Source organism: Apteryx rowi, unplaced genomic scaffold (genome assembly GCF_003343035.1).
Source record: "Apteryx rowi isolate R43461 unplaced genomic scaffold, aptRow1 scaffold_43, whole genome shotgun sequence".
In the NCBI taxonomy this organism is placed as follows: Eukaryota; Metazoa; Chordata; class Aves; order Apterygiformes; family Apterygidae; genus Apteryx; species Apteryx rowi.
This window is the reverse complement of record NW_020450683.1, coordinates 3,327,443-3,338,623: the sequence shown is the minus strand read 5'-3', so window position 1 is coordinate 3,338,623 and position 11,181 is coordinate 3,327,443. Positions and strand designations below refer to the sequence as shown.

General features: G+C 39.0%; 1 protein-coding gene across 2 annotated transcripts; it reads right to left on the bottom strand.

Annotated features, from left to right (window-relative positions):
- Positions 1-24: 24 nt before the first annotated feature.
- On the bottom strand, positions 25-10,380 carry STX12 (syntaxin 12). Of its 2 annotated transcripts, none has more exons than XM_026076348.1 (8): positions 10,282-10,380; positions 8,688-8,787; positions 6,569-6,706; positions 5,650-5,693; positions 3,889-3,994; positions 3,338-3,410; positions 3,095-3,177; positions 25-1,571 (listed from the first exon to the last, which is right to left on the bottom strand). In XM_026076348.1, the coding sequence occupies exons 1-8, from the start codon at positions 10,329-10,331 to the stop codon at positions 1,479-1,481; spliced, it is 687 nt and encodes a 228-aa protein (XP_025932133.1). In that variant the 5' UTR covers positions 10,332-10,380; the 3' UTR covers positions 25-1,478. The 2 variants fall into 2 exon arrangements, with proteins under 2 accessions (XP_025932133.1, XP_025932134.1); XM_026076349.1 differs by having other exon boundaries at positions 25-1,507.
- Positions 10,381-11,181: the final 801 nt, after the last annotated feature.

Genomic DNA, 11,181 nt, shown 5'->3' with positions numbered 1-11,181 from the left:
AATAGCAAGAGAAAGAACACGATAGAGGCTTTTAAAAGTGTTTATTGACAGTTATTAGATGGAATGATGGAGCAATAGTGCAAACCACTGTGCAATTGGGAGAACACTCCCTTCCCAGCTTTCACATTTACTTTATTATACAGGAGACATCAAATAAGGATTAAATACAAAATGGATCAGTATGCGGCATTTACCACACTGATGGGCTTTGGACAGATTACTGTTCCCTCAGTGCATGTCAGTTCAGAGCTACATCAGAGTGGGGAGTGGCTGCTGCGTTCCATCCAGCTCTACTAGCTAGACATTAATGGGAACTAGAGATCTTTCTCATTTCCACACACATCCTCAAACATTCTTAAAAACCTAGCACTTCACTCAGCCAAGTTCTGCACTTTCTATTTCATAAACAACGGAAAATATCAGATGCTCACAAGCAATACATAATATTCACTGGTACACTACAAGTGAGCTTCCAAGAGTACTTCTTTAGAAGCAGCATTTCAGGTAATACTCATCTATTTTGCTAGCTTGTAAATTTAGGTGCCCATTTTCTCATCTTTGCACAATTTTCTCCCTAAAAGCTTCTAAAAAGCAATTAGGAGTGAGCAGCTAAATTTTTTTTTCCCCTCTACTCAATATGGATTTTGTGCACCTTAATATTTCTAGTGCTCGAGAATCAGCATTGGAAGAGTTTTATTTGCCCAATAATAAACCACCAGCTAGTTTTCCAAGGAAGTTGCATTGTTAGATTATCCTAAGTCAAAGGTGTTCTGTCCTCACAAATGCTGCATTTGAAGACCCCCCCCCCCCCAAAAAAAAAAAAACACTCCACAAACCACCAACTGTGCTCAAACATTAATAAAACAGTTACAAGTCTCATGGCTAAACTGACCAGTTACTAAGCACACTAGTGGTTCCAACTGTGGTCATCCATGCCTACTTCTTACCTTTCAAATCTGTAGTGGTATCTTTCTCTAAGAGAGTTTAGAACTATGGTCACCTGGAGACTAATTAAACCATGGGGCAGACACTGGAGACTTTAGAAACTGCTGGATTAAGGTAATGCAAGTCTGTACTGTGCCCTCTTTGAGCATCATTCTTATTCCAGTCCAAAGTTACCTATACATACAAAATATTAAAATTGTGCCACTTGTCAAAAAAACAAGACATCTCCAATTATTGATCACACTTCAGTATACATTTGGGACAGGGAATAATACATTACAGAAAGAAAAAACACAAGATCTTAGTTACATAAAACAATATAATTTGTATATAAACTGATAAATACTGTCTCCATGGTTCACTAATTCCATATACTAGTTATCTGCACATTAGTTGCTAATATCTATTACTAGAAGAAGTTCTGGCTTCTGGTCTCTCAAGGTGGTCAATTCATTTCTGAGACTAGTCAGCCTGTTCGCTCTGGGGGAATGAGAATTGCTCTCCGCAATGAGACTAGGTTCCATGTGAAAATTTCATTTTATTGTCCGCCAGATAACAAGTCCTAAGATTAGAGAAGCCACAGCAAGACAAAGAATCAGGATACAGATCTTCTTACGGGATTTCTTCTAATGAAAGAAGAAGAAAAAAAGCCATTGACACCAGGAAAAGATGACAGGAGGATAAGCAAGTTTACCAGCTAACGTTATTCATTTCAGTGGATTAAAACTTTGTACCCATCCTTTTTCAAGAGAAGTAAAAGTGTACAGACTACACTGCTTAAGCATTCTTTAAACTGCCTGATCTTTCAGCTAGCCGTTTTCAGTTTCAGCATAGTCTAAGAGGTGCAATTAGGTCAAAATTTGACTGTGACAAGTCTTGCTTCTCTCAAGGAAAATACAAGTTTCCACTCAAGTTGACTATAAAAAGAGAACTTTACAACATCTAGCACATGCTTTTCATACTAAGGTAGGCCACCATAGCTTCAAAGGAAAACTAACCACCTCTAGCTAGTTGGATTTTCCAGCTAAGACAAGTAATAACTGCTAACTAGTTCTCTGATACAATCTCTCCTTGATCACCTGGAGCTGGCATGGAGATAGTATTGCATTTCTACAGTTTAAAAGCTTTGATAAACAGTTATGGTACTTGGATTTTACAGCTTTGATCACTTTTAATCATCACAGGAAGTTACAATCTGTCCATATATACAGAATACTTTTATCTAAGGATTTGAGGTTAACTATATAAGGTCACTTCCTCCTCTGTCCAGAAGAATATGTCCAATATATGTCCAATATCTGCCAGACTTGGCTTTATCATACCTTGAAGCTTCACTTTATAGTGGAACCCAAGGAAAGAGACAATGATACCATATGCTGCCAGCTGGCAAAAGCTACTTTCCTTCCCCGCTAAACAGCGCAGGAGTTTTATTGCCTTCCAGTATCTCCCCACTCAACAGCTTGAGAAAGTCCAATTTCCTATCTTGTATATTGTTCTGAAGTCCCAGCAGTAAAACTCCATACCGAACTGACTGACTGAGCACCCTCATTCCTTCACTGAATCTGAACCTGCAAGGACAATCAGGAAAGGAGTATACAAGAAAACACTAAATATCATAAACAAAGGCGTCTGCAGTGGCTGTCACTGCTGCTTAAGAGAGTTGATGGGACTTACAGGACAGACCAAGGGATGGTAACTGAGCAGTTAGAAAGATGCTGCAAATCCTGGTAAGCAGAAATTTCCCAAGTCTGTATATGAATTTTTACACATCAGTGTTTACACAAAGTTCTGTGGAGTATGATCTCGACTGGTATGCTTACAAGATGGGTATAACATGAGAATTTGTTCTTGTTTAACTGTTCTGCTACCTCCTGAGAATGGCAAAGCTAGGCACTTAAACTCACTGAGCACACCCACATGAAGGAACAAACTAATTTCATATCCTCTGCATTAGAAGGCTCATTTCAATATTGTGTTTCTCAAGTGTTTTATTTATTCCTTACAGTACAGCTTTGTGGGAGTGCCAGCTTGCGCAAGCTGTTTTTAAGAACTTGTTTGGTGTGCTGCAGTCCTCACTAAGTGTCTTGTTATGCCTGTACCATATTGCACAGATATATGTTGACATTAATGCAAAGCATACAGAATGTACCTGATAAGAGGCAGCCCTCTGTAACTGCTCACTGGCTCTTTCCACATGGACTTCTGCACTTTCCACATTTGCCTCTATGCTGTCTACAGAAAAATAAGAGCATTCTTTGTAAGAGAATTCAGAGCTTTCGTGTTAAAAATCAGATATGTGATATGATCATTTTTATACAAAATATATGAAAACCAAATCAGACAGAATATGTAGTTGAGATAAACAAACTTTCTATTATCCATATGCACTTACCAATCATATCTCCTTGGTCATGAATCATCATGGCTAAATCCTTAAATATCTGATTGACATCCAAAATGTCTGCCTGAAGGCAAGAGTTTGACAAGTTATAACAACCACTGGTTACAATTTTGCTAAATCTCATTCTTAGTCTCTCTTACAACCATTGCTCAAAATAATATAACAGATACCATCATTCGTTGACTGAGGTGACTATGCTACCATCTATGGAGCTGAGGATTAACACAGAAGCCTACAATATTCCTGCTACTCAGTGTTTGTTTCAGCACACTAGCAATTAGCACAGCATGGAATTGAGATGCACATTTTCACATGAATTGCTCCTACTACCATCTCTGACGGATCACAAATCAACCCTGAATGAAAATGTACCTAGTCTTCTTCAAAAGAAGTTGGGAAGACAGATCTGGGCATCAAGCCTCTCTACAAGAAGCTTTTTTCCTCTCCTCTCAGATTTCTTTAGCCCATCCCATTAGTTAGCACTGTGTGACATCTTTAGCTTAGCTCCTAGCACTGTTAACTGTGCAGGATCTCCTGTTCACCTCTAATTGCCTGATTGCTGTTTCTCTCTCTTTAATAAGTTCAAGGTCCTGTTCAGTTATTGCCACATCTTCTTCCTGAGACTGCATTTGATTCCATTCTTCACCACTAGAAAGAGAAAGAAGGAAAAAGCCTGTTTCTCTGAGGGTAGATATATCCACACCCATGTTATACCAAACTGCCAGTGAGTTAAACTTGAAAAATTTCCTACCAGAACAACCCCTCCCCCTGCCAGGTTTCTGGGGGTTCCTAGTATTGCAATTGTATACAGAGATGAGACTAATTAGTGGCAACAGTTACAGTCAGAACAAATGAAAAATAGGGAGAGATCAGGAAAAGCAGGTCTTGCACAAGGCTATTCCAACAACTCAGCGAAGAAACTGGGAAGCAGCTCACGCATAGGATAGTCTAAGATATGACCATTATCTATTACATTATAAAAGAAACCTTAATATTCCAGTGGTGTGTTTTTTTTTTTTTTTTTTAAATACGCCAACATCTTTCTTTCCTCTCACCATCCCCCCAAGAAGGGAGAAATCATGGGTGAAAGTCTTGATAGAGAACAGCCTACGAGCACAACACTATTAAACTGCAAAAACACTAGACAGGAATATAGATGCAAAGATTCCCACTTGCTATCTGGCATTGGGAGCTCAGAGTAAGTTCAAAACCACTGCACAAGTTACACATTAATTACAGCAAAGGCAGTACCTATAACACAAGGTCACCTATATATTTAGCATAAAAAATTCTTCAAGGATAATGCTGTCCTCTTCTTAAGAAAGGGAAGTGTACTGGAAAGCACTGTAAGGTTACAGTATGCCTGTTGAGTACACACCATTAAACAGTAAGTTTCAAAGGCTCAAAGTGCCAAAAGAAATGAAGATAAGCTAGATGACATCAGAAACAGCTGACACATCCAGAAACTCAGCTCTGAGATGACAGTAGGGTTTTCAAATATTTAAGGCAAAAGTTTCTGACATGTAGCATGCAAGAGCAATATCAAACGTGGAACAGCTGCTGTGCGCCACTACCTCTCAAAGAGCTAAGAGCCTCTGCATTAATAAGTACCCGCTTGGCTCCCCTTGCTTTGGGAAGCAAGGCCTTCAAACTCATCACAGCATCTGTATAATCCAGCAGTGTGGGGTTTTCACTTCTGACTCCGCATGTGGAGGCATGGGGCTACTAAGGGGGAGGGGGTGCACCACAAGAAGCTGAGCAGATAAAGCTCAGTTTGGAGGTAGAGGGTGGATGGATGAGACATGGAAGCTAGGTCTCTTGATTTAGAAAATTAAAGGGTATATACACATAGGGCCAACATATTTCACCCAGGATTTCTCAAACAAACATACAGTAAAAGTTGACACAGTAGTCAGAGATATTTTTCAGGTGCCTTGAGTTCACTTTACTCGTACCATACAGTTCATATACTATTTTTCAACCTAGCTTCTATGCAGGCACACAATTACTGCATAAGCCCTACAACTCTCTGACACGTTAAAGTAACGTTGGCTTGTTGTGCATGTTCTGTGTTTAGTCTGTCAGTGAATGTTGGAAGTGCCCAAGAAAATACTGTTATATGCAGTTAATTTTTTACATTGTATATTGCAAGTACTGTAATAATTGCATTTCAAATCTTTTTGCTTTGCATTTGGCTAATGAAGCCTTGCCCTGAGTTACATTAATATATTTTGCCACAGTAGTTTTAGTTATACATAGGTAAGAGTGATTATGTGCACATCAAGTGTGCAAGTACTTGTTACCTATCAAATGAGACCAGCTGTTCTTCTCTGAATCGCTCATCAGCCTGGAAGAGAAAAAAAGTGTTATTAATCTTGCAGACTACTAGCATAACTAGCAAAATCAATAGCAGCATCTTGAAGACAAAGGAGCATACTGTTCAGAGAATTCTTTGAGAATGCCACTGTCACTTCAGCTTTTAATTTTCATGTCTCTGCAAATAAGAAGCAATTGAGAGCTAGAAAAGCTAGTCTGTTTCCTCAGATCAGTTGGCATTGTCTGTCACTTCCTTTCTCCATGTATAAGAAAAATCTGAGTTCTTATGATTCTTAAACTAGGGATTATGTTCTTAAGAATTAAGCAAATGATAACTGTGTTCCCTTGTGGAAGTTAAGAATATGTACCTAACACAAAGCCCCAAAGCAAGGGGAGAGAAATGCTCTCACTGGCCTTTTTATTATGAATTCTTAGTAGCCACTGGTCAAAACAGAATAGGAAGACAGTTTGAATGTACATTAGGGATACTGGCAGGACAGGAGCTGTAAGAAAATAATAATAACAAAAAAAGAGTGTGAGACTTCAGATGTAGTTCAAGGTATGGTAAACTTCCAGCTGACCTCCTAAATTTTATAGCCTAGGGCTGACATCTGTCAAAGAACGGTTTGCAATACTTAGCTATTAGCTATACTTTGACTTCCCCTCTCTTGTCATCCACAAGATTTGTAACAGCCAGGATTCCCTCATCTACTAACACTGACAAGCAGCACATTGAAATGAACGTCCAGTACTTATAGCATCTGGAATGGTAAAATTAATGCACCAAGACCCCATCTGTACCCAGTAATGGTTCAGTAGATAGCTACAAAGTTGGTAGACAAGTAAAGGGTCTCAGAGAAGACTTGTAATTCACTACATCACTACAGAATTCCCATAAATACTTACAGAGATGCGGGAGCTAGCTCTCACCCTTGCTACAGTCTCTTTCTCCTTCTCCGAGACTTGCCTCTGTATTGCTTGGAAGTTATTTAAGGCTGCAGAGAAGTCATTCATTAAACGTTCTTTCTGAAACCTCTGCTGGCGCTAAAGGATTAAAACAAAAACAAGTCTTCAGATATTCCCATTCATCTTAATAGAACTGTCCAGGCACGCTCTTTCTCTCTCCCAAAAACCAAACAAACAAAAACCCCAAAACAAAACCAAAAAACCCAGCTGACATTCAGGAGATCTCTTGGTTCCAGCATTCTGGGGGACTTGAGGGAACAGAAAAACCACCAAATTTTCATTAGTTATACCAAACGCTCTATGCCTTGTCCACTGCAGAATAGCTCTGAGCACTAAAGTTCTCTAGATGCAGTCTGGTTTTAAGTCTGGAGTAGAGAGGCCTTCTACACTACTCCTGGAATGAGATCTGAATAGAAGTAATCCATCACATTTACTTATGTATTTTTTGGATACCTATGATGCCTTCCCCTCCATTCCCCTATTTAGCCAACATATCAGTCCTTAACCTTTTCTCCCCACTCCATTCTCCCTCCCCCTGCCACCCCCAACAATCCCCTTAACTTTCTTATGAATGTAGGAAACCTAGAGTACAGCACCCCCTCAGAGAAGCACACTTTTAAGATTAAAAAGAGTCCCAAAATTCCAGAACTAACACCCATCACCCCCAACTTTGGGAGCTGTCTCTCAGTCACATCACACTATAAGTCTGCCATTAGTTGTTCAGAGAATATCCTCTCTTAGTCTTGACATCCATTTCAGTTTACCTGTTCTCCAAAAGCATCAGTTGCAATATCCCTGGTTATCCTCATTTCACAGTATCAACTTATTTAGCTTCCCTAGAATGCCTCCTTTTAGTATTCTGACATCCCAGTTAATGGAAACAGCAAGTTGTGAAAAAGCTTGTCTCAAGGACATTTAATTCTAGGGCCCATTCCTATGCTTTCCACTAGAGAGATTCCTGACAGCCCTCTCTCAACAGAGCGAAGCAGCAGTTTGATCCTTCAGCAAGTTCGTATCAATTCAACAGCCATTCCAAGGAAATAAATGCGTTTTCAAATAGATTTTTTTTTCCCTATTATAAGCCACCATAGCAGTTTTATAATACACTGCAGCTTCTATCTGAGCTGTTTGGAAGCAACAGCCTCTCTGCCAGATGAGTTCTTCAACATGCTCATGCGAGCTCCTGCAGATTTTGGATGGACAGTGCAACAGCCTTGATTAGGCTTCAGGAGTCACTGACACATTCAGTGATATGCACATGACAGCATTTTGCTCACCAGAGGGAGATTAACTGAGAAATATTTGCTGAAAAAACAGCCAAAACATGGCCATGCTTACAACTGGCATTTCAACTTCTAAATATAGAATTAGACTAAGACAACAACTGCTGACTCATACCCAAAGATCATCCCACAACAACATTGATTTATCTGCTTTTGTGATATTGTAGTAGTGACTTAGAGGCAAGAAAACTCCAACAGCAGAGGACTGTTCCTTCCCTTTCCAATAGGAAGGTGGAATCTGCAAGACTATTCAGCAAGAGGTAAAGCCATAATCATCACCTAACTATATTTATTCAAATACGAGCAAAGCGAGTCAGCTTTTTTCCTCCAGCTAATACATCACAGGCAAGCGCAAGCTATTTGGCATGACCACACTTCATACTGACATGTAGTTTGCTCTGAGTTCTTATCCTGAAACACTGCCTCACACGATCAGACACTTTATAAATAATATTATTTTTCAGAAATGTACTCAGAAATACAGAATTGCATACTTAGCTCTTCTCAAACATTTAGGGCTTCTGATTCTTATGCAAGTAAGTTTTATACCCATTTTGCCGCTGGTAAAGTTTGAGATGTTTTCCAAATGTCACACAAGCAGTCAGGATGTTATCAGTTTAATGAGTCTTCCCACTTTTCCAACAGCTTTTTCTCCACTGTGAAAGGCTACTGTCCCTTTAGCTGTGCCAATTCAAGCTTTATGAGGCTGTGCTCTAAGCTAGATCCGTGAAATGAGTGATTTTTAAAAAACTTCCAGATGAATTCCGTGTACATACCTGTTCAGAAGCAGACAGAGGAAGCGGCAGAGACCCCAGTTCCTTTAGATATTCATTGGTCTCTTTAGCAAGTCGGTTGGCAGAATGCTGTAGCTGTTGTCTAAAATAAGGGTTCAGAAAGAGTTGCACAAAGGTTCTCTCCCAAAGTAGTTTCTGAGCAATTCAGTTTTCACAATAATGACCAATTAGGGGTTCTGAGATCACACACACCTTTAAGGATTTTTTTTCCTCCAATGTCAAAAAAATTAAAGGGAGGAAGAGACAACTTTATTCAGTGAACATAATCACTGTTCTAGGGTGAACTGCTTATGTTACCAATTGGTAACTAATTGTTCACTTGACAACCTCTGACTGCATTGGTCAAATTTAATTTGATAAAAATATGGAGATCTCAGATCTCCAAAAACTAATAAAAAACCCTATTAACATAACAGAAAAACTAATAGGGTAAACCAGGAAGACAAAATCTTCCTGGGACAAAATACTAAAGTAAGGATCAAGACTTTTGGTATTTAATGGGCACAAGATGCTTGAATGAAAGTCATCCCTTCAGTCTGATATGCAAATCTAAGTATTCAGGTTACCTTGCTGTATGAGCTCACCTGTAATACGGGAGCTGAATATGCCACCCATGCATTTTTGTATTGATTTCTATGGCATCTGACAATTTATTGAGTGCAACCACTCTCCCCTTAAAGAAGAGGGCCAAGTCTCTATAATGAAATTAACTGGAAAGACATTCATTTGGCTGTCAGTGACTTTCTTTAATCTACCAATTAAATCCAGGTCAAGTCAACTTAATACCTCTGGCAAGCTAATTCCTTTCCCTCCCAATTGGGTTCTGATCACATCCTCCAAATGCAAGTTATGAGCTCATCCAAAATCAGCTATTACAAGAAACATGGGGATGTTGCATGACTGACTGACAAGTTTCCTTTTAGTTTTCCAGAAGTTATTCCTTTCATACTTTGCTGTTTATGCTTTTCAAGTATATACAAGATGCACAGGCATACAGACTCCCTGTCTGGTCTCTCTAAGACAGAGTTTGGACTGTGCAATTTAAATATCTTCTATATTGTGTCCCAGGGGCCTGTTCTTGCCTGAGGTTATACTTGGCAATTTGGCTGCCATACAGAATTGCTAGTCTTTCTAATACCCAAATCCTTCTGTATTACAAGCTACTTTTTCATCAGATATGGATCTTCCGTGTTGTTTTCCCTTTTCCTCCTATGTCAAGGCCAAGTACCTAGTATGGCATAGATTCCTTCCAAATCACAAGTGAAGCTACTAAAATAAGACTAGTCTTCAGAGTACAGATAAGGTAAAGGAATATGTACTATTCTTATCTCCTTTTTTAGATAATCTATACTGTTTCTAATCATTCCTATCAAGCAGCTTTGAATGGCTTTTCCAGAGTTCAAAACACCTTAGCACATCTAAGAAACTACTTCACACATCTAGTCATTTTGTTTTGTAGGACTATATTAAACTTATACAGTAAAGCATCTCCCCAAAGCAAGTAATACAGTTGCTCTCAAAACAGAGAGAGAAATAAAAGAGAACCTACACAAGTGTTAGCTCAGTTAATACTTACAAGTTTTCCTGCAGCTTGCTGGAATCCTGCTTGGTTCCCAGCTGGCTCATCAAATTCTTTATCTGAGCAGCTGAAGATAAAGAGATCAGAAGGTAAGAGAGTAGGACAAAGTTCTGGTGTATTTTCTTCCTTCCTGAAGATATTCTTTTAGCTCCCCACAACAAAGGGTTTCTCTCAACATTTTGCTTAACTCAGGCTTGCATGACAACACTTACACTTTGCATTTAGAGCAAAGCATGCATTTTAAACATCCCTACTTAGACTTGATATAGCTTACTAGAGCGAGTGTTTCAAGTGAGAAAAAGACAGAAGTTTTGAGACATACATATCTTGAAAACAAGTCTTTGTGGCTAAAGCTCTTGTATTCCTCTTCCTCAATCTCATTAAGGCCAACAAACATAGCTGTTTATTTCTATCAACCTTGCCATTTGTGTATTTCGGGCTACCAATGCTGCAGAACAACCACACTATTACTAAGCTGTGTTGTTACTGTCACATATTCTAGAGTTACTTAAATTAGCGCTTTCTTAAAAAGAAAGAAAGAAAAAAAAATGTTAAGCAAAAAAAAAGGCCAAGGGTTGCTATCAGGTTAAAAAATAATTTGAGTTTAGCTACTCACAATAGCCAAGATTTATTGGAATACTGGGAGAAATTTAATCTTTTGAGAACAGCAGATACTAATGGTGATGCTTCATAGTTAGCTTGCATCAAATTGAAATCATACTGTAGCCAGAAGAGAGATTCTAGCCCTCTTTCTCCTCCACCCCCTGTGCATTTCCACCACTTCCCTTACGTGGGCACTATGATCACGCAGTCACATCAAACTGTTAATCTACCTGAAAAGTATCTACCTCTTTTTCTCTTTCCTCGCACCCCCCCCCAATATTATTTTTGGTCAGC